Source organism: Python bivittatus, unplaced genomic scaffold (genome assembly GCF_059951505.1).
Source record: "Python bivittatus isolate LINGU-HERP-01145 unplaced genomic scaffold, Pbiv_v1 ctg000100_np1212, whole genome shotgun sequence".
Classification (NCBI taxonomy): Eukaryota; Metazoa; Chordata; class Lepidosauria; order Squamata; family Pythonidae; genus Python; species Python bivittatus.
Window position 1 is genome coordinate 4716297 of NW_028277038.1, and position 23432 is coordinate 4739728.

Sequence of the window (23432 nt, forward strand, 5' to 3'; positions counted from 1 at the left end):
GGATAGATAGATCATAGGTATTATCCATTCTGACAGATCTCATCTCCTTTCATGCACTAATTTAATCTGACATTCCAGGAGGGAGGAAACATCAGCCCTGCCATCTGTCTCTTTTACTATTCCAGCACAGGTATGGTTTTCATTTCCCAGATGTGTTTCCTGACAAGGAGAGAGAAAGAAGAAAAGGAAACAGGGATTCCAATCAGAATGAAAATAATGCAAACCTACCAGCTCAGCTTGAAGTGGGGGGCTTTGGGCTGGGGAAGAAGGAGGCTGGTTTTCATGGCAAGCTTATGCCGATAAATAAGCACACCCCAACACACTTAACATGGAAGGCTTGCAGATGGCTCTTTGCCAGGGTTTCATTTGCCTCGTTCTATGGCACATCAAGCCATGGGTGTGGAGCATTGCTTGATGTAAGGAGATAAACATCAAGGTAGATAGGGCAAAGGTTGACTGGAAAGAGTTGTCAGTCTTTAGGCCAAGTCAAGAAACAGCCATAGGAATATTACTTTGTCATTGGAGGGTCTATTAACAGGATCTTGAAAGCCTGTCTAAGTCTTCACCGCCCCCTTTTTAAGCACAGCAAGGTCAAGGTGGGCTGTTCTGAGTCTCCTCCTCACGCTTTCTCTTTTTCAGGATTGAGCAACTGTTTTACCTCTCCCATCCCTTCTCAAGGCCAGAGTGACATTCGTCTGCAATAGTTGACCAATGGCTCCAGGGACTATTGATAACAAAACCCATTGAAGGAATCCATTAAGAGGTCAAGATGGAAGCATCAAGTCCCGACATCACAATTGTGCAGTTCCCCCCTAATTATAGATGACTGGCTCAAATATTGTTCTCTGTGAAAGTGTAGAGTTTGGGTGCACTTTCCATACTTGTCAGAGGACATTGTGTCCCACCACTGGGGGCATCTAAAAACCTCAGCCCATCCATGCATTCTCGGAGGAGAGAGGAAGTATGATGAGCTTCTTGTCCTTATCCCACCTGCCATTCGTTGTTGGAGATAGCCATTGCTTTTGCTGCTCTGCCTCAATTACCCCCATGAGATGGGGAAAAGGGGGAGATGTTGGATATTGGCAATAAAAGATTCTAGAGAACACACCTGACGTTCTCCGCTCCCTCCCTTCCTTTTTGCCACAGAGTACATGGAGACAGCTGATGCTAAAGCAGGAAGGGGGATGGAGACCTACAGTACTTCCACATATGAGTGGAGAAACTTATCAACTGGTTCCCCATGGGTGGTTCCCCCCACGCCATCCCACTGCAAATGCAATCTGAGATCTATAGCAGGGGGTACATCCTTTCTTAATATATACAGCTTCCATGTGTCACAAAATTCAGGAGCATGCTGGTGGTTCGCTGCATTCTGGCTGAGCCATCAATTTGAGAAATGCAAATTGGCACGAAAATAGGAACCCAACACATTTCTCCCATCTCTTTACCTTCATCAGAATGGTGCAGAGAAGGCTCTAAACGTAAAGCAGCACAGTCCCCCCAACCCCCCAACCTCTCATCCCCCCATTGCTGGAATCAATAACAAAAAGAGAGAGAATGCAAATAGCGGCAATGAAATGACGGCCTGCGCTCTGAAAGGGGAACAGAGAAAGGCAGGTTAGGTTTATCAAGGAACGTTGAGATTTCCTGAGCTATTATCTGCCTACATACTGAGTTTCACAAAGAGTCGAAGGTTCCTGATAAGGACCAAGGCCTGCTCACTGATAAATAAAGTTTATTTAATGCCATTGTGTCCCTCTGTTGGGCAGCCAGAAGAGGAAAGATACAACGAAGACTCTATTTGCATCATTTAGGAAAATTTGCCAGGTTGAGTTGGGGGGCGGTGGCCTTGAGAGGAAGAACAGGCCTGCTGGGGATGGAATATCTGCCCTAGATAGAGCAGCAGAGGAAACGCTGAGGAGCTTAACAATGTCTCTAAGGCCACCAGCAACCTCGGGCTTCATTTCCACCACCCACTGCAAATGATGCATCCCATAGCCTAAGTCATCTTCGTCTCCCTCAACAGCTATAAACAAAGAGAACAGGGGAAAGGAAAATTAGAGTTAAGAGAGAGGAATTTCAACGGGGCCCTTCCTGCATACATCACCGTGCATGGCCCCGAGGAGATTACAGCTCCTCGAAGCGATTGCATGGAAGAATAATCAGTTTCCTAAGAAATGAAGCCCCCTGCCACCTCCAGTTTGAGGATCACATGTGGCCTCCAGGCCTTTTTCATGCCATATCGCTAAATCTGAATGGCAGAACCGTAAAAAGAGAGAGAGAGAGAGAGAAATCAGTAATGGAGCTTCCTAAGATTTGGAGGAAGGAAATGAACTCATCTCTAGGGTGACCCCTAAAACAGGCTTCACACACATATGGCAAATAAAGCAAAATTCCAAACCCTGTCCTTGAAAAATAAAAAAGGGGAAAATATGGAAAACCCAAGCCATGTCCATGTCAACTAGCCACACCCACACTGCATCCTCTCTCCACCCATAGCTGCTTTGTCCGTCTTCCAAATAGTAAGTGCTACCATGGTCAACGAAAGGGCAAGCTCAGAATGATAGCCAATCCCAACATGGCCACTTGGTTTTCATAGCCTACCACATCATCTTCTCTCAGGGCACCTGCCTTGAGAATCCCGCAGAAACAGCCCTTAAAACTCTCCTTTTTGTAGAGAATCACCTGATGGGTGCAGATTCATCTCCTCTGTCCAGCCAGTCCTGCGGTGGAATGATGTACATGCACCAGAGTCCCCAGTTGTAGCCGTGAGCAGCGTTGGCGTACTGTTGCACTTCAAACGTATTGTACTTGATGTTGTCTATCGCTGGGAGGACAATCCGTTTGCGGTCCTCTTTAATCCGTGTCAAGGCTGGCTCTACCCTGTAAACAATCAAGATGGTTGGTTTGTTTATTGTTAAAAAATATTTAATACAGTTGAAAAGCTTGCTGAGCTCCATACAACTCTCGGTGGCTTATACTGAAGAAGGAAGGAAGGAAGGAAGGAAGGAAGGAAGGAAGGAAGGAAGGAAGGAAGGGAGGGAGGGAGGGAGGGAGGGAGGGAGGGAGGAAGGAAGGAAGGAAGGAAGGAAGGAAGGAAGGAAGGAAGGAAGGAAGGAAGGAAGGAAGGAAGGAAGGAAGGAAGGAAGGAAGAGTTACAAGTAAATAAATGAAGAGATGGATCATAGGCCTCCAGAAGGCAAAGTCTATATAACCATCAAATCATCCTTCACGGACTCACCTACCAGCCTGCTGCAAGGTGTGGGAAAACAGCCAAGTTTTCTTGATATCCCCGTTTTATTCTTATGTATTTATGAAAGAAGGGAAGAAATCTATTATCTATAATGGAAGAATCAGGTATAGGCCATGCAACAGGGACAGATAAACCACCAATCTGAAATATCATGACATTAATATGTTCCAAGCAGCTTATGATATTAGAAAATATTCCATATCTATTTTCCAAACCCACATCTATCTATTGAACTTTAACTGAAGACTGTTTGGTTAATACATTCAAGCCATGGCAGGGGGCGGGGGGAAGGCTGTAGATAGTGAACAATATATTAAATGAGAACAGCCAAGTTTTGGGTGGCTTTCTGAACATTGTCAGGGTGGGAGGCAAATGGATCTCTGGAGGCCAGGCACTGTGACAAAGGACGACATTGTTGAAGAAAACCCTGCAATAAACAGGACCACAGGAATGAATATTAAGGCTGTGTCTGCTTCAAATGTGGTTCCCTCTCCCCCCCAAAAATTGGATCTCATACATCTAGATAAGTCTAAACAAACAAACAAAAAGATGTCCCTACTTGAAGAGTTATGACAATGCCTTACAGCAGTGTTTCTCAACCTCAGCAACTTTGTGATGTGTGGACTTCAGCTCCCAGAATTCCCCAGTCACCATGCTGGCTGGGGAATTCTGGGAGTTGAAGTCCACACATCTTAAATTTGCTGGGGTTGAGAAACACTGCCTTAGAGCAGCTCCTTGTGTTTCCAAGTTCATGCAGACATGGGAGATGATGCTTTAACAGCAGCGAGGGGTTGCGCGGATGCTCGCGTGAATTCTAAAATCCTTCTTCCAAATAAGTTCCAGAACATGCACAGTTGTAATGAATATGCTTGCAAATAACTCCAACCTGTAGGATCTAAACTTGCTTAACTTTATCTCCTACATCATGCAGAAAAGAGCCATCTCTTTGGGTTATTTTTCCTATGGATGGGAGTTGGTTCTTCATGCTACACAACTCCAAAGATGGCCAATTTGTGGACTTAAGGTCATTCCCATGGCTTAGAGGAGGACTGCAGAAAGATTCCAGAACTTCAGAGTGGACAGTTTTTGTATTTGGGGGTGGGGGCATTATGGAGGGTTTTAGTGAACAAAATGCTTTAAGCCCTGCAGAAATTGAAGCTCCTGTTTCATCCCTTAAATCTCTCGAACCCCACCCAAAAGAGACCGTGTTTTTGCAGTGTGGCCCTCAAGCTATTAGAAGTTACACATCTCTGGGCCTTGAGAATGAGTCCCAGTAAACTCACCTTTTTAAGTTCTCCACCAATCCACTTTCTGTTATTTAGACCAGACGGGCATTATGGAGACATTCCACCTTCAAAGCAAATGAGCCCTCTTCTCCTAGTTCTACCAACAATGTACATGTCTTCATCAGTGCTCTGTGCAACACTTGTACAAACAGACCCATACACAAGCACACACAGTTCCACCAATTCCTATTTTACCTAGACTATTAAGTCCCTGACTCCCAAAGCAATCGATGCAGGAAAGAAAAGAAGCCCTTAGCTTCTGCGATTCTCATGTTACTTGGGTGCAGTGAGGAGAGAAGTCACCTTGGGCTCCTTAATTGCCAAGTGACAGCTCCCTGAAGGAAAAAGCCACAGGCAGTTGTCAGGGATGCCATGGGAAGAAGAGGAATGCTTTACATCATTATTGCAGAAATACAGTTCACCGAGTCTTGCAGCTAAGGAGAACTGCAGGCAGGCAGCAACCGTGATGGACATCTGCCTTGTCAAGTTCAGCTAATTTACATGGAACAGAAGTATCAAAGATACGCCAATAAGAATGAAGTGCTTTTACCTTTGAACCCCATGGCCTTCAAGCAACCTGGGTGGTTGAGCTATTCTCATAATAAAGATACCAAACGTTCACCCAATTACCAAGCGTGGACAATTCTTGTTAAAAACCACCTCCCCCTCCGCTTCTCCTTCTCTTCCTCCTTCTTCTCCTTCTCCAAGGATGGGACAGGAATACTTCCCCACCCTTCAAGGGTTACAAGAGGAGTCACCAGTTACTCAGATACCGGAAGGCTGAAATTGTTACCCTCTTTGGGAGGAAGATCTGCTTCTTTTCTTTCTTTCTTTCTTAAAGGCAGGGAACTATTTAGGTCAGGTTCAACAAACCCACCCACCCACCCTATTTTTGGCCTTAGTTTTATAAAAAGAAAAATGGGTGTGGTTTGCCATTGACTTTGAGCAGTGTGATCTTGGAAGATTTGGAGAGTGGGATACAAAAATAAGCTTGGGGATACATTCAGGCCCAGGCTGGACTTCTTTGATCTATGATATAACAATTGTTCCTAACGATTGGGAAGAAGCTGGGGATATGAGCTTGTTACCCAGGCCTTGATATTTTTCTGCCCCCTTTTTGAAATGTTTCTCACTGCAATGGGGGGCTAGGATTAGCATTAGCCAACACCCATTGTCCAGTTCAGCTCAATTTTCATTTTAATACCAGGCCCTTCCTGCAATGAACAGCCATGTAGCTGTCTCCTGTTGAGACAGAAAGAGAAAAAAAATGTTCAAATCCTTTATCAGAAGATAAATCTGATAAATCTGCCCAGTAGAGCTGTCATTTTGGATATTGCTGGACCGTTCCCTCTTTTTTTTGTTGTAACAGCTGAATGTAGCTCTCTAAGGCCAGAAAATGTGTCATCCTCTTCACATGCTTTACATAGCTCCATAGCAACACCATAAATATACTGGTTCCGTTTATGTAGTTTCCAATACAAAAGGAATCTGTTTTCACTACAGGGAGAAGAGAAATCTACATCAAGTTCTTTGTACTTCTATAGTCCTTTCAAAGAACGGGGGTGGGGGGGAGGGAGAAAGAAGTTTCAACAAAGGTTAGCGAAATATTTATTTTCAATAGGGCAGAACGAATTAAGAAAGGAAAGAACCACAAAGGTTTTTTTAAAAAAAGCTTAGGGAAAAAATTTCAAATGCATCAAGATGATGTTATGGCTTGACAAGAGTGTAAGTGAAAGGGATCTAGGGGGTTTAGTAGACTGCAAGCTAAACATTGAGTCACATTGTCATGGGGCTGCTAAAAGGATGAATTCTAGACTGTGTTTACAGAAAATATAGCAGGCAAATCAGGAAAGCAAAATGGGGCACTTTATTGGCTAAATAAAATTAGAGGGCTGTCTCTCTGTCTAGGCTTTGCCGTGTAGAAACGGACAGGGTGAACTTGCAAAGAAGAGAGTCAAGGAAGTCAGGGTTGGAATCTACAGACCAAACCCTCCAGGGGAAAGTTAAAGAAAATGATTGCATTGGAAAAGAAAGGGTGAAGTGCAGTATGATTAGATGTAGTGGAAAGAGGGAACAACCTTGAAGAACAGCCACAAGCAAGACAACAGCCTGATAAAAGAAATCTGAGTCCGGGGCAGAACTGTAATCTGAGTAAGCAGCTCAGGAAAGACCCTTCCCATTTCTCATGAAGATAAAGGGAGGGAGAGGGAAGCACATTCAGACTTGCAAGGTTCTGTTGCTATAACCTTATAATAAAAGTAGTATTAGCTTACATGTCTTTGGTTTCCATGTTTGGTCTTCCTTGGAGGGCTGACATCAGCATAACCTGAAGAGATGGCTCTTAAAATAAGCTGGTTTGTTTTCTGTTGCTCCAGAGACAAAAACACATTTCTGGTCCTCCTGTCTTCTTTTCACCAGGATGGGCTCACTTCACACATTTAATCTCGTCACCAAGTTAACCCATTCTCCAAGTTCTTACCATACCTTAAGCTAACCAAATGGCCTGGGTTTGCACTATACGCTGAGCCACCAAAAAATCAAACCAGGGTTAACACTAATCAGGCTTATCCCAGAGCGCAAATGCGTCTTCCAGATCTGTAACTGACCTGGTTAAGCGTGTTGTACGGCGTTCCTTCTTCTAAATTATGAATTGAGTAACATCATGCTGATTGTATGCTAAAAACTTCTTCAAAACAACCAGCTGCATTTGAACACCTTCACTCCCAGTTCTTTGGTAGCTGGAGCTGTGAAATTTCACAGATACAAAAATGGCAACAGAAGGTCCCTTGGGTTTGGGGAAAGAGTGAGATCATCTTTCTATTTTCAGTCAGAATCAAAGCGATAAAAGACAAGCCAAGGGAAACAACAGAACAATTTAAAGGGTTTTTGGAGGGGGAGAGGGCAGAGGAACTGCACTGTATCAAATTCTATTTTCTTGACCTAACCATGAACAGGAATTATCTGGACGTTGATTTACTGACTGAAGACAGTTCAACAGTGAAACCAGTCATGCTGAGATACAGTGAGTTCCCCACCACTGAATAGATCCAAACATCTGTTGAAGAAGTTAATTTGGACTTACTCATGTACAGAGCAGGGGACTCAACTCTACTATTGTTATAATTTGTGATGGAATGGAATTATGAAGGCCAGGCTCGGGGAGATAAGCATTTTCTTAGCTCGCCGCAGGAGCATGGGAACTACAAGAGGATGAGACTGGCACCTCCCTGAGGAATTCACACTGTTGTGGCTGGATGGCTTGGGAACTGGGGTTTCAGTCTGGGAAGATTGATGTCAGGCCTAGCCCAAGGAACTCCAAGAGACAATGCAAAATCAGTTCAGCTATTTTTATTAGCTACAACTTCTAGCAAGAATCTTCCCAGACTGAAACCCCAGCTCCTAAGTCAGCCAGCCACAAGTGTGTGAATTCCTCAGGGAGGTGCCAGTCTCATCCTCTTGTAGTTCCCACGCTCTTGCGGCGAGAAAATGCTTATCTCCCCGAGCCTGGCCTTCATAATTCCATTCCATTCCATTCCATCACATAATTATTATTATTACCAGTAATAGTACTGCCATTTTGTTAAATTTAGATTTGAATCTTGCTTGCTTTCCACAGCTGAAGCAGCTTACACGGGGTTCTGCTTTTATTTTACTCCTACAACAACAATCCCATAAGGTAGGTTAGGTTATGAGAGAGAAAGAAAGAGTAACCTAGTTAGTTTCCATGGCTAAGAGTGGGTTAGAACCTGGTCTTCCTAGTCCTCACACAACATGTGAATCGCTGTGCCGGCATTAGATGTATTCGGAATACTGGAAGCACCTCATCGATGCTCTCACAAAACTAGCGTAAAAGAAGTGTGTGCATTCACAAAGCGTCCACATGATGGACCTGGCCAGTCGCAAACATCCATTATTAGCAGGCAACCATTTGATAGAATGGGAAGTTTGAACAAGATTTTCTTTAATCGGCATGAAATTATCAAGAAAGAGAGCATTAGCAGAGTTTGAAGAGATCATTTCAAACAACACCGTCATAAAATTGTCAGTGCAGAACCATCTCAAGGTCTTTTATTGATTGCCCATTAGAGAAAATTTCTGTTGGTTTGTTTTGCTCATCAAACAGTCTAATGAATTTCTTACTCAAGAATACTTTCTGTCCTAAAGCTCAATCTCAAAACCTACTTCCGAAATACGTTAATGGTATTTTTCTAACATCTCTTAAATAAGCTGTGGGGTTATTTGGGTTTTATGTTAGTCGTAGGCCAGCGTAAAACAAGACACATTACAACCATTCCAAAAAAGAGGAGGAGGAGGAGTAAAATATCATATTTGTAAGAGAAAATAGAAGATTGCTAGCATAAAATTGCAAAATATAAAATGTAGTAGCAGAGAATAACCTATAAAATTGCAATATGTAGCCCAAACACTATAAACTAGATAAGTAAGCTGGATGAAGAAGCAAACCAACAACATATTCGTTTGAATGTGGAAGAGGTAAATAGGTGTTGCAAGAGACGTGCTTTGTGGACCTGTAGGGTACGGTTCATTGTTCTTTCTCATTTTTCCAATTCTTCAGCTTGCATCAGCTGAAAATTTCAAAAACCTTTCTCCTAAGACAGGTATCCTTGCACTTTTTTTTTTGCTAACCTACATATTTTTTTCCCATTTTGAATACAAGACAATTTTATGTACACTTTCTGGAAGAGATGGACTTTTGTGCATCCTTCCTACTGAAGTGGAACAAGGCAACCCTCTTGTGCTTCTCTCTGACCCATGAGCCGGTTGGGGTATAATGTATCTTTCTATCATCTGCTATATCATTATCAAGCTAACCTTGGCTGATCTCAAAACAAGGCAAGGAAGACTAGATTTGGTCAATACTTAGATAGCACCAGATTTTGAGTCTAGCCTAGACCAGGAAGCTGGGGGGGGGGGGGACATCCTGGAAGAAAACAGTGACAAATCACTTCCATATTGTTGTCAAGAAAATTATTTAGACATCTTGATGCATGAAGAAACAACGTAGCTGTTAAGAGTCATGCTCAACTCAAGGGAATCCTTCCCCTTTCTTGAGATGAAGCATACTAGCCCCTTGAACTTACTCTTTGTCTCCAATAAATAAGATTTGTTTCAGATAGATATTCTGTTTTCAGGACTTATTCTTGATCCCTTGCACACCACCTCTCTTAGTAATTTTTTCCCACCTAGCGCAGCATCTTACCAGCCATTGTTGAATTCCACGTGAGCATCAAAAAAACCAACAATTGGAGATGTTGAAGCTCTCCAGCCTTGGATTCTAGCTCGGATCAGCCCTTCCCGTTTGTTATTGCGAACTATTTTCACCAGACCTGGATATCTTTTATGAACATATTGATCCAAATTAAACTTCAGCTCAACTGTAGATAGGAAAAGAGACAAAAATTATACATTTGGCTTCCTATACATCCAGTGGCATTTCAATGGAATCTTGATGTATAAAGAAATCAGGAAGTCCATCCCATTCAGCCATCTCTCCCGCAACCCCACCCCAAATTGCTTTCTTTCATAAGGGATGATGCAAGTCTAACAAACACAAACAAACCAGCAGGTGTTATGCACAATTACCATTGTCGCTGTTGTCATCCACCAGAATGATCTCCTTGAGCAAGTGGGATGGGGTGTGATTCACAACACTGTGGACTGAGCGCAGGATGACCGACAAGGCTTCATTTACAAAAATGAAGACCACCGAGATCTGGGGAAGATCATCAGGATAAGACATCTCTTTGCACCTGCAGAGAATAAAGGGAGGACTAAGAACTTCTCCATGTAAGGAACATCTTAGCTTCCATCTTCCTTTTGTCCATGTGCTTTATTTCACAGCTACGTCAATCATGCATGGCCATTCATCTCCTTCCTATCCATCTCAGATGTGACCTCCTCTGAAAGAGGACATTGTTCCCCAGATATTGCCTGTTAATCATTCTGGCCCAAGATGATTGTAAGAAAGAAATTAAAGGATCAACCCTTACGTGAAAAGTAGCCCTTAGGGGTAAACTAGAATTTAGAACTCCTGGCCACGATTGGGACAATCTAATAGACCAGACGAGTTTTTGATCTGATTCAGAAAGGCACTTCTGACATCTTCTGCAACACACACCTCATGAAACTAACATTCCAGCTCTTGCCCTTGCACAGAAATTAACATTAAAAATAACCGACATGCTCTCACAGGCAATTCTACTGCCCAATTACCATAGCAATTACAGAGCCTGTTCTCTAAACTAAGGCTAATGATCCCACGGGAAATGACTTTCTTTCCTCTTGTCAAATTCAGTGACCTCCTCGCTCATCACTTCAACATAATGATCACTTTTTTTTTTTCAACCATTAGCCACTCATCTTTGGGAGTGGGAAGACAATAGGAAATGGAGGAGTACCAGGTACCCTGTAATGGTGATGAGGGCAGGATCCAAGAACTATTCATTCTTCAATTCATTCTTGCTCTGCTAGATTGAAAAGCTGAGAGAACGTGTTGTTTTCACTGCCCTTACTGAAATACATTTCACTCCCTGCTAGAATATAACTTGAGTCCCATTGATGTCTACAGAGTAGGACGTTTTTTAAAAGGATGTCCCAGTCCCACCAACTTCCCTCAGAAGAGTATTGGCAAGAAGAACGCCCAAAGAACCTGATCAATTCATATCTTAGTTGAAGCAGATCTGATCTTCGCTTCCAAAATATCTTGGTGCTGGAGGTAAAGGGCAAAGTGACACCTCTTTCCATTCTGAATGGGCAGTGGACACTTTCTTCAACTCATATGAAAGGACAGCATCTTTTGCCACACTTAGAGTGGCTACCTTAGGAGTGCAGGTCTTTCTTCCCATATGTCACAGCTAGCATCTCCCACCATCTTTACCTGCCCCTACTTTTCAGACCACTGTTTCTCAACCTTGGCAACTTGAAGATGTGTGGACATTTACAGTCCACACTTCAGAGTCCACACGTCTTCAAGCTTCCAAGGTTGAGAAAAACTGTTTTAGACTAACATGACACCTGAAAGCACTTATCATATTTTGCATCTCACGTTCCTATGAAGAGTCTCATACTAACCCAGAAGAACAGTGAAACTGATTCTTCCTTTTCCATATATCCGTACTCAAGACCTAGTACAATCTCACATGTATTATGCCCATTTTTTTTCCTTATCTCTCATTTTCTTGATATTAGATGACACACAGCTAAAGCTTTCTCTACATGCCCCAGAACAGGCAGCATGATTCCCATGAAGTTCTCTCTCCCTGAACAACTTGGATCAATTGGTGATACGCTGAGAGAGGAAGGAATTTGGGTGTAACCTGCTGAGAGTTTGTAGTGGCAAGATGATCCATTCTTGCTTGCTACAAACTTCATCCTATTCCTCTTCCTTTCCTCCCTCAACAGGAGATAAGTCCTATCCTTAACTCTATGAGGATAAAGATCAAATTCTTGGTCTCTGGTTTTCTGATGTCCTCAAGTAAGAATATCTGCTGATTGCAGAATGAATTGGCTCTTGGGCTGTTGAAAGCAGCAAGCAAACCTTCTGTCTCCATTTTATGTTTCCTAATCAACCTAATTAGAATGTGTTCTTGCTTCTGGGGAAAAATGTTAATGACTGTATTTCCATGGCCTTTCCCCCCACCGAGTAATGAACTTTCTTTCCACCACCACCCAAGAATCTTTCAGGAGGAAAACAAAGCAAGTGAATAATAAACCATTGCAGTGCAGAGCTAATGAGCTAATAGAAATGCTTGCTGATATGAATAGCAAGGAAGGGGAAAGAAATAGGAAATAAATGCATGTTCATGGGAAGCAAAGGCCATTGGCTTTTTCCAACCCCCTAGAAGACTTTGGAGAGACAAATAGACATATAGTCCTAACTCACCCACCTATCTTTGATAAATATGGCATGTCCCGTTGTCGTTGGTTGAGGCAGCTGGTTTAATTTTTGGATCCTTGAAGCTATGTACACACTACTTATTTCCTGAAGCCCATTTGCTAAATTTCCACCAAAAAGTGGAATGCAAGAACTGAAAGATTCCCCAGAAGCAACCCATTATCCCCTTCACCTGCCTTTATATGGCAGAATGTCCCTCCTATATTACCAAGTTGACATTCACTCATTGTATCCTTTGATCCTTTGAGGCTACGTGAGGCACATCTCTGATCACCAATAGCTGGTTCTTGCCCGTCTTTCTGTCTCCAGGAGTTTGCATTTCACTTCTGCTCTGAATCGGAGAGAACCAAATCATCCTCTTTTTCTTGCTCTCTCTCAGGACTATTTGAGGTGTGGTTGTATGTGAAGGCAGTTCTTGGTGGGGAGGAGCCAGATGACATGGTGTCCCAAACAAGCTGATAGATGGCCTCCACTATTGCTCCTCAACAGTCAGATGGAATGACTCCCAAGAGAACTGTTTCCAGAAAAAGAGGGGCCAAATGGCAATTGATTCCCAGCCTAGCCAGTGTTCTGGTCCTTCCTATCTTCTTCTTCAACAGCCAAGCAAAATAATAGCTAGTGACAGCTGCTTGCCTGGTGGGATCACACAGTGGTCATTACTACCTTATCTCCCTGTGCAACAACCAGGAAGAACAGCTCCCAGCAATGTCAATTTCAGAAGGAAAAGAACCTCATGGCCACTGAACCTAATATAGTGACCCTAGCCACTTTACCTCTTCTTCACCTAGTAATTATACAACTTATGGCCTTCGGATGAATCTGGTGAGAAGCAGAACCACAGAGCACCCCTTGTACTTTTCAGAATTGCAGTGTTCTGAAATAAAAGCAAACATTTGCACTTTTGGTGCCCGGAGAGCTGCAACGTTCATTAGGGATTTCATTAAGGCCCCTGTCAGGACTCCATGCAGCAGTGAGTTGGAATGGGAGTCTAAGAAAGAAAATAATTCAATTATTTGCCAGGTTGGCTTCATCTCAGTAAAGTCATATAAAAACACTTAATAGACAGGCCCCTCTTGAAGGGCATCATGCATATTTCACAGAAGACCCACTCTTCAACCACTGATTTAAAAAACCCCAGCAACTGGAGAATGGTTCATCTTTGTAACCTTCGGCACCCAGACAAGTGCAGGCATTGTCAGTTATCGAGGCATAAAGGATTTATATTAGAAACGTGGAGGTTCAAGTTAAGGGAGACGTTAGATATTAAACCAGCAGCAGGAACCTAATGCTTTCCAGATTAGCTATGCATACTGGGTCTAATGGCAATTAAAGTTCACCTGAAGAGCACTTGATTGAATTAGACATTCCTTTAGATCCATCTTCAAATCCTGTGATTGCAATAACCCATTCTTTCATCAGCATCCATAATGGGCTTTGTAAAACTGAACATCACACTAAAATCAGTCCTAATCTGGGTGTGCAAACCTCAGCAGTTTTCTAAAGCCATTTTTTTCAGCCTGCTTTTTTTCTCAGGCAAAATCCACTCGTCTGGATTCTGGACTTCACTTTGAAAAGCTGAAACTCCAAGTCACGTTTTGGAAAAGAAAGGATGTGTGTGAAAACAGGCAGGACCTTTCTTGCAGATGTCTGCCTTTCAGGTGGAAAGGGAAGCTGAAAAAATCACAATAAATATGTTTACAAGCAATGCTAAGTAAGATTTTTTTTTAACCTTGATTTATTGAAGTATTCTTGGAATTGATCAAATCAATTGCAGCTTGTTCAGACAATTTCTGGCTTTGTTCTCCATTTCTTTTGTTTAGAAGAAATAAATGGAGTAGAAAAACAAACCAATAAGGTAGGGCTCTGGATTTAGCTGCAATAACAAATGATATTTAAAGTAAGCCAGGAGTTGTTGAAAGCAACAACAAACTATAGTTTCAAATGAGGATGTGTCACTACTAAATAAACTCTTTTTTCCCCCTTGATTTGGGTTTGTACATTATGAAAACCAGGCTTGGCCATATGAGTGCGTAGACCGCAGTATTCCTTTCTGGCATAAAATGAAAAGAGTTCAGGTGTCTAATGGAGATTTGGGTTGTGTTTGTACAACATGCTTGAACTGAATTAGCCCGTTTTATGGGTTCATGCAATATCTTGAACTATAAGCAAACAGGCTGGGTTCATTCAACATACTCAGCCACAAAAATCAAGCAAACAGGAGAAAAAAAGCAAATGCAACCCCAAATCCTAATCAATGTTAAGATATACCAAGATCAGCATGTGTGAATGGTAGGGTTGTTATCTATCCTGGTTACCTACAGTATGTTGTGTGAACAGAGTTTTTGACTTGCATGGCATAGAAGCAGGTCTCTGGTTCCATTCTGAGCCCAAGGCTCTGCTTAACCTTTAATCTGACAGAGCAGAAGACTTTAGCTGTGCATGGCTGATGTCTACGGTGTTCAAAGTAGAATATGAACTGTGAACTAAGCCAAGACTGAACAAAACCCTTTTTCCAGTTGAAGATTTGGGGGTGGGCACAGAAGGGTGTTGGTTCAGAAGATATTGCTACAACGCAAAGAAAATAATATTTTAGGCACCTCCATTTTCAAGTCTTATATATAATTTATTCAGCAGGTTGCTCCTGCTTGGTAAGCTGAATTGTGCAGAAAAAGTCAAAACCCAAACTTACAGAAAAAGAAAGAAACAGAACCACTGCCTGGCAATTTTGTAAGAAATGCTATTGAAAGGAAAATTGTTAGAACCACTTGTTCCTTGAATATGGCACAGGGGGTAATTTTCTGATGGTTTCTGGGATGGGCGGTCACTTCAACCTCCCCTTCTCAAGGATGTTGGATTCCCTCCCAACTTAGAACTGCACCTTTGTGTGTAAGTGAGACTCAGAGCCTCTCTTCAAAAGCGCCCCCCCCCCTTACGTGTTGTGGCAATGTGTATCTCAGCCCTCAATTCTACTTGCCTTAGTTTGATACCACTTTCATACTTCCCTAAGAACTGGAGAAGTCATCAAGCTCTAATCATAAATGACTTTTAAAAATATATTCTTTTAACTAGCTGGAGTTCAAAGTAAAATGCCACCTCCAGCATCTCTTTAATGGCAGAAATAGTTCAGAAGGGAGAAGGAAGAAGAAGGAGAAGGAAAGGGAGAAGGAGAAGAAAGACAAGAGAAGGGAGAAGGGGGGAGAAGGAAGAAGGAAGAAGGAAGGAAGAAGGAAGGAAGAAGGAAGGAAGAAGGAAGAGGAGGAGGATAGGAGGTGATGGTGGTGGTTCAGTGGCCCATATCTTAGTAAATAAAATGGAAGGGGGTTGTACTCCTGTGCTTTCTTGAAAACGTGACCACTTGCCCAGAAGAAACTAAGATGGCTCAGCTGGGGTGATAAAGTACATATCTGAGGTCCACCGAAGGTGAGGTACATCTTCCAGCACTTCCACAATTCCAAAAGTGCTGACTAACCCCAAAAGCATGCTGATCCCTTTCCCGTAGTCTCAGGAGCCACCGCACAGTGAAGTGATTGAAAATCCTCTTTTCCCTCGGCTCCTCGCTGAACTACATTTCCCTGGGCTCCTTATGGAAAGGGAATTATTGTTAAACCAATTTAAGCCTCTTTGGCACAAATTTGCATCTGTTTACTGTCTCAGCCGTAGGTCAGAGCATAATAAGAAACACGGAAATACAAAACTTATTATTCAGTCAGACAAATATTTCTTCACAAAAAGCCAAACACTTCAGGCAATGGGAAATACAACCAATTATCTTTAAAACAATAAACTAGACTATTTCTCTAAATAAACGTGTCATCTTTTTTCAGAAATGATGATGGCCAGCTAAGCTCTGTGGCTGTAAATCTATGCATGCTTTCAGCAGAAAAAAGGCCCACTGAATTCAATAAGAATTGCTTCTAAGTAAGAGTTTCTAGTCTCTGGAAGTAGCAATATCTAGCGGACCATTTCTAAGCTCAGAAGCTAAGCAGGATCAGTCCTGGTTAGTACTTGGATGGGAGACCTGTAGGATAGACTGCAGAATAAAAAGAACCTCCTGAAATAGAGGTAGTGGCAAACCCTTCCATATTACTGACAAGACACCTAAATAGATGAATCCATGAAGTCATCAGAAATTGAGTTCAGGCTATGATAAACTCATGTGTAGGAAAGTACGTTGTTCTGTATGTGCATCCTACAGAACTAGTTGCAAGTAAGAATGTGTCAGCCCTTTGAAGTAGGCCAGGTTAGGAAACAGACATTGTAAGGACAACAGGAATGCTACTTTTTTGTTGTAGGATACAATAAGTGAAATTTGACAGCACACCAGATTTTCCTTCCGCTCCCTCTTATACCAAACAGAATCAAAGAGCAGTCACTTGGAGTCTCTTCCTCATGGCTGCTCCTTCCCCAGGGCTGAGATGTTGTTGGCTGACTTGCATACCTTGCTAAATTGATCTTTGTTTTCCTGTAAAGAACCCTACTGGGGGAGGAGGAGTGGACCAAAAGAGAGGGCAGAGAAGAAAGCTAGAAGCATTAAAAGGGCAGAGAGACAGCTTATCGATGGTGGACTTCAATGAAGCCTATAAGTAATGGGCCAATTCTGAACCAGGGCTGCCAGTAGTAGTAGTGTAATTCAGAGCCAGTTTGGTGTAGTGGTTAAGGCAGCAGGCTAGAGATTGGAAGACCAGGAGTTCTAGTCCCATCTTAGGCATGAAGCCAGCTGAGTGACTTTGGGCCAGTCTCTCTCTCTCAGCCCTCGGAAGGAGGCAATGGCCAACCACTTCCAAAGAACCTTGTCAAGACAACTGCAGGGACTTGTCCAGGCAGTCACCAGGAGTCAACACTCACTAGAAGGCACATGCACCCAATTCAGAATCAAGTTTTTAAATACCCAGGCCAATTCTAAATTGAGCGTTAGAATTATGGACCGACTCCAAAGTAGGTTTTTATCATCTTGCCTGGCTCTGAATTGAGTTGGTAAACATCCAGAACCCTTATGCACTAATCTTATAAGCAGTGGACTAATTCCAGAGTGAGTCTATAAATGCTCACACAGGTTCCGAATCAAAGTTACAAACACTGCAGTCACTTCCAAATCAAGCTTGTGAGCATCAGGCCAACCACAAACTGAGCTTGTCAATATCAAGGCCAATTCTGAAACCTACTCGAAATCTGCTTAAATCAAGCCTCCCTCTTGATAACAGGGTCATCAACCTCTACAGTGGGTCCTTTTTAATCCATTTTTTAAAATAGCTAAGCATTATTTAGAGAGCTTGGAATTAAGGTATCAGGCTGGAAACTGGGAGACCATGATCTCTAGGCCTGCTTGAGGCATGAAAGCCAGCTGGGTGCCTTTGGGCCAGTCCTTCTCTCTCAACCCTAGGAAGGAGGAGTCAAGGGCAAACCACTTTCAAAAATGTTGCCAAGAAAACCACAGGGGTCATCCAAGCAGTCACCAGGACTCAAGACTGACACAGAGAGAGAAAGCATTACTTTAACTAATTCATGGGACAGAATTTATAAGTTCATTTCTAAGTCTACTGTTATCTTGGCAGAAATAAAAAAGTCATAGGTGTTACAGGGTACAGTAGTGAGTGCCTTCACGCACGCAGGTGTGATTATAAAAGAGCCATTTTCCAGTTGATAATTATAGCAGGCACTTAAAATAACATTTGCATTTCACGTTACATCCCCATGACTTTTTCTCAATCATTCTTTGACAACTAGGGTTGTGGAGTCCTTGGGGTTCTCTGAGCTTGGTTGTTTTCTTGCAAATGTTTCATTACCCAACTAGGTAACATCTTCAGTGCTAGGCAACATTTGAAAACAACCAAGCTCAGAGAACCCCAAGGACTCCACAGTTCAACCCTGAGCTACACATATTCGCTTCTATTGGAACTAGGGTTGTCCTACACATAGGGCATTGAAAGAACAATGAACATCACCCAGATTTTCTGAAAGTTATGCAAACTCTTGGATTGCAGTACACATAGATCTGATAGAAATTCAAATAACTAGGAAGATTTCTGCAGCCAAGAACAATCCAAAATGATCCAGATATTCTGGTGCTGCTAAGTCATTTTAGAAGCTTGACTTAATTGACTCATGTTGGGGGAACTGGGTTATTTTCATTATCCTATTTGTTACTTCAACTTTGGAGCACAAAATTAAGATTTCTATTTGATTTAACACTGTGGTTATAAAGATGACCCATCTGCATGGCCAGATGTGGCCTACCTTGTATGGTTTTTCCAAGAGAAGAAGCCTACCTTAGATGAGATGAGATGAAGGGAGTGAGGATATAGAAGCACCACATCTCTGTGGGAACCCCATATTTTTGAACACACATATTTACTAGGTATCTATTACCTTATCGTCTTGTTTTATTAAGCACAATCAGCTTTCACAGCCACAAAGGTTTCAAGCCACACCAATCGTACCGATCAATGCGAGATACCAAGAAATCTTTCTGGTGGAACAATTCTGTAGATGTGGCCAGTCTCAATTTGAAAATATGCCCTCATTATTTGCTTCATTATCCCTTATATTCATCTACGCGACAACAATCTCCTTCACAAGGTATTGAGTTTCTATCAGCTTGATTCCAATGAGGTCACGTTGCCCAGACTGTTTAACGTATTGCTTCTTGGGCTGTAGCAGATGTAAAGATACAAGATAATTATTGGAAGGCCAAGGAAATAGATTGTAAAAGGGTACTGTTTCCCTGAACACTGTGAATATCTTGTATTCATGTGATGAGAATGGGACGCAATTGAGCATTTGCTTTCTTGGTTTGCATAAATCTGAATTAAAGACTCATGGCTACAGACATAGTTATCTGGATTTGACTGAAACTCGTGAAAAGAATGCTAGAGTAGATGGAATATTATCCACCAGGGATGTTACCTTTAACTCTCTCCTGATATTGATATTGATGTTGCTGTTGATATATGCACGCATGCTACAAGTTAAGGCTACCTAGGAATTCATTTGAAAACCCTAATGTGAAGCCCCATCCAAAAATGAAGGAGAGAACAGACTAAAGAATTTCACCAAACAGGGATATAAAAAAGCAGAGATACCATCACATTGAACTTGACTCCTAAATCAATGCATCCATGAAATTTTCATGGCAGTATTACAAAAGAGGTTGGCCATTGATTACTTTCTAGCCAACAGAGATGTGCTTATCTACCTTAGAGGAAGAATGGAAATAGGAGACCCTGCCAGCCACATCCTATTACTCCACTCATCCTTTGATGTGGCATAGTTGGAACGTAACACAACTCGGAAATTTACAGGTGTGCCTTTTCTCCTTCTGGCGCTGATAGGAGGCAACGGTTGGAAATGTTCTTAGGGGACCAGGATGCGCTGAACTATAAAATGCCATTGTGCTTGTGATAACAAAGCAGCAGCTGATGGCTCAGAATTATTATTTCTCTCTCTTTCTCTCATCAAAACAGAAAAAGGATCTTGCTGGATGAGATAAAGGGATCGGAGAAGCTTTCAATTGGAGAAGCAAATGAGCCAAGATAAGGTAAGATAAGATAGTCCTGCATTCTTTTCCAACCAAAAGATACCTTCAAGATGCTTGAAAGATGTCCAGAGGAGCCGTGGTGTTCATTCACTGTTATTTCCCACTGTAAATGATACTTAGAGGCATCTCTCTATCTAGGAGGTATCATGCAGCTGTTATGGCTAGTAGCACAGCACTTTGGATCCAAACTGAAATTTTCCTTTAGTCCTGGCAGGGGTTGCACTCATTGGCATCTCCTTTAAAAAGCTATGCCTTTTCCTGGGCTCACACAGTAACCGTGTCATCAACAAAAACATGCATTTGAGTTAAGGAGGACTGATGGGGTGCAACAAGGTGCTTCAGAGTGGGTGTAGGTGCATGTTGATGGCTCTTCGTCTCAAAGACCTATTTTTCTGGGGTCATGCAACTACCGTGTGAACCCAAGAACTAAAGAGAAAAGACCGTGCTTCTTAAAGGAAGCCCTGACAGGGGGAGGGTGGAGGCAGAAGCCCACCCTCAAGCATATTTTTCAGCTTCAGCTCTGGAACACTGACCACCCCTAACTGAAAGTTTTATTTACCTCCATGAACTGGTGTAGTCCCTCTTTAAAATAATGGAAGCTGGTGGACATCACTATGCCTTATGAAACTGAATCCCATAGTCCAATCATGGTTGGATTTACATTTCACACTAGGCCACAGATTGCTTTCATGGTTTGTTAGAGAAGTCACAGGAGCCTGGCTGATACAGAATACTGAACCATGGATTTCAACGAGAACAAAGGGGGACTTAACCTGGACATGACTTGGGTTTATATGCCAAACAGATCTCAAAGCATGTCTCCTTCTCATTACTCGAGAGTATTACAGTACTAGAGAGGAAGAGACAGACAGGACTACTGACAGTACTGGGTTTTTAGGAAACTCCCCTCCTAGTCTCCAAGTTTTAAAACAGAAGCCCAACTATTACAGGAAGTTTGGGCCATCAAACTACCCTTCCAGGTCGTGCCAGCTGGCCTACAGAAAGCTCCATTAAATGTTAGAAAAGTTCTAATTTTGAATGAAGCCCTTTTAATGGAAAATTTTAAACCCTACTAAGCTCAATCACAATGCTTGGAAATGGATTCTGACCATCGCTGAAACAACTTGCAGCCCTAAAATTGTCCAGAGTCCTGGAATGGGGTCAGCCGGAGGGTTGTCCAAGGTATTTGAACCCAGCCCAAAAAAGATATTTAAAAAGCCAAAAGCAGTCCCTGAGCAGCAGCAAGCCAAAGCTTTGTCCAGCCCAGCCCCACCCAGGAGCTTTTCACAAAGGGGCCTTTTGGAGCAAGAAGACAGCGAAGGTCATCTGAGGTGGCCGAGTGCAGGGTGGCAGGAGTCCCAGAGTGCAGGTGGTGAGTGCGACTGGGACTGGGACTGAGCTGGGGCCGTTGTGGCTTCCCAGGGTGTGGCAAACAGCCCCAGAGCCAGGCAGTTCTGGGGCTGCTTGCCCTCCCACAAGGCAGGGTGCAGGGCAACCAGAAGGGCAGAGATGGGGGGGAGCGAGGTGGGTGGGGGGAGTTGGAGGCAGTCTCTTACCTTACTGAGGCTTGAGGCTGGGAGGGACCAAACCCAGAAAGGCAAGTACCCACCCCAGTCCAAGCCAAACGACCCACAATTCTTGGCTAACAACAGCAACTGGGACTGCCAGGACTGCGGTCACTAAGTGATGCGGTCATGTGATGTCTCACTTTACAACTGCATTGCTTAGTGACAGAAATTCTGGTCCTGATTGTGGTCGTAAGTCGAGGATTACCTGTAAGAGATTTCCCAATCTGCAGTCTGGAGGGGATTATCCTGGGAATTCTATACTACCTGACTTCTGTAGATGTTCTAAGTTCCATATTATTTTCCACCCCAACAGATAGATTTTACTTGCAAATTGCAACTCAACCATTAGCGGAACATGAAACAGAACTAGTTTTGACCACAAGTCCATTCCAGAGGAAATTCAGTGCTGTTTAGCAAGTGTTCATGGCTTTGCATTTAGAACATTTTACATGCAGTACATTTCTACCTTTCTGGTTGTTTATTTTCATATTTTTCGTGCTTTTATAATGATACTTTCAGGTCCAATTAAAATCATAAACTCAGTGCCGATGAAACTGTAGATCCTTAAAAATTTGCAAATTACAGTAGAATGTTCAAAATAGCTTTGAATGTGTGAATTTCCCAGGTCAACTGTTACATCAAAACAAACATGCATTCTCTTTAAAAAATCTTTTCTTTGGTTCGGTGATTCTGTTCCATTAAAAGATAGATATAGCTTAAAATAACTCACAGTACAATCCTACGCATGTCGCCATAGAATTCAAGTCTGCTGAATTTCAGGAGATGGAACTTATGAGAAAGTCCAGCAGAAGTCTCATATAAACTGTCACTACATACAATTAAAAACCAAGAGTGCACAGATAATTAACCATTTGCTGCTATGAATGACATGATGGTGAATTGTCTCATTTTGGGACCATTTTTTCTGGTTGGATTTGAGATTTCTGGTTGGATTTGAGATTGCTGGTTGAAATCAAGGAACTTGGAGAAACAGAAACTGCAGCCACCTCAGCAATGCTCAGTTTAGGGTCACTAAGCTATGGAACCCCCAATGGCTAACCAGCAGCTTTGCAGATTGGGTGTGTTCCTGCTTTCCCTTCTAAACTTCCCAAATGCTAAAGGTAAACTGAGGCTCACCTTTTCTTCTTTTTTAAATGGCCGAGGAATGCTGTTTGAAGGGATGCTGTTTGCGTGGCGGAGATGGGCAGGTTTAAAAAGAAACACTTTTTTGGATTAAAAAAAACCACTAGATTTTGTATCACTCTGCCAGTATCAAAATCCATCCTAAAGCAAGATGGCGGCTCATGGTTGACTTTCTCTGGGCTTGGAAGTTAAGCAGCATCAGGCCTGGTTAGTATTTTGATGGGAGACTGCCAGAGAATACCAATCTGTAGACTAGACTGTGAAGGTGGAATACATCCACAAACTCTATGTTCATGTGCGTAAAGTCACCAGGAGTCTGAGTCTGCTTTCTCACTAGGACAAATGGAAATGTTACGTACTGTAATGGCAGAGCTCCAGTTATTTTATAACAGGAATCAATTGCAGCTCTGTCAATATAGAGAATTAAAAATGCAATGTGAACTATGGAAGATCAAGCCATCCGGTCCAGTATTTTGTGAGAGAGTCACTACTTGAATGTGCCTGTGAATTTCACAAGGAAGACACAAGTATAATAGCCACTGATATTGAGGACCTGCTTTTTTTGCATTCTGGAGATTGTGTACAGATATCAAAGCCTTTTGTATGCACTGTACATGATGCATATATTAGAGTATGCAGAAAAATGAATTGAGTGTGGCTAACTTGACACACAGAAAATGGATAACCTAGCAAACTGCAAGGGCACCCCTCACAATCGTGCACATTATATGGA

General features: G+C 42.5%; 1 protein-coding gene across 3 annotated transcripts in view; it reads right to left on the minus strand.

The window, feature by feature from the left end:
* GALNT9 (polypeptide N-acetylgalactosaminyltransferase 9) overlaps positions 1-23432 on the minus strand; it is a 104251-nt gene that overhangs the window by 44383 nt on the left and 36436 nt on the right. The window contains exons 3-5 of one of the 3 annotated variants that reach the window (XM_007426103.3): positions 10144-10310; positions 9761-9935; positions 2686-2883 (exon numbers count right to left, since the gene is read on the minus strand). In XM_007426103.3, coding sequence (XP_007426165.1) covers positions 2686-2883; positions 9761-9935; positions 10144-10310 — 540 coding nt within the window. Of the gene's footprint in view, positions 1-2685; positions 2884-6812; positions 7273-9760; positions 9936-10143; positions 10311-23432 lie in introns of those variants that run through there. The other 2 variants (XM_088135319.1, XM_088135318.1) reach the window with 2 other exon arrangements.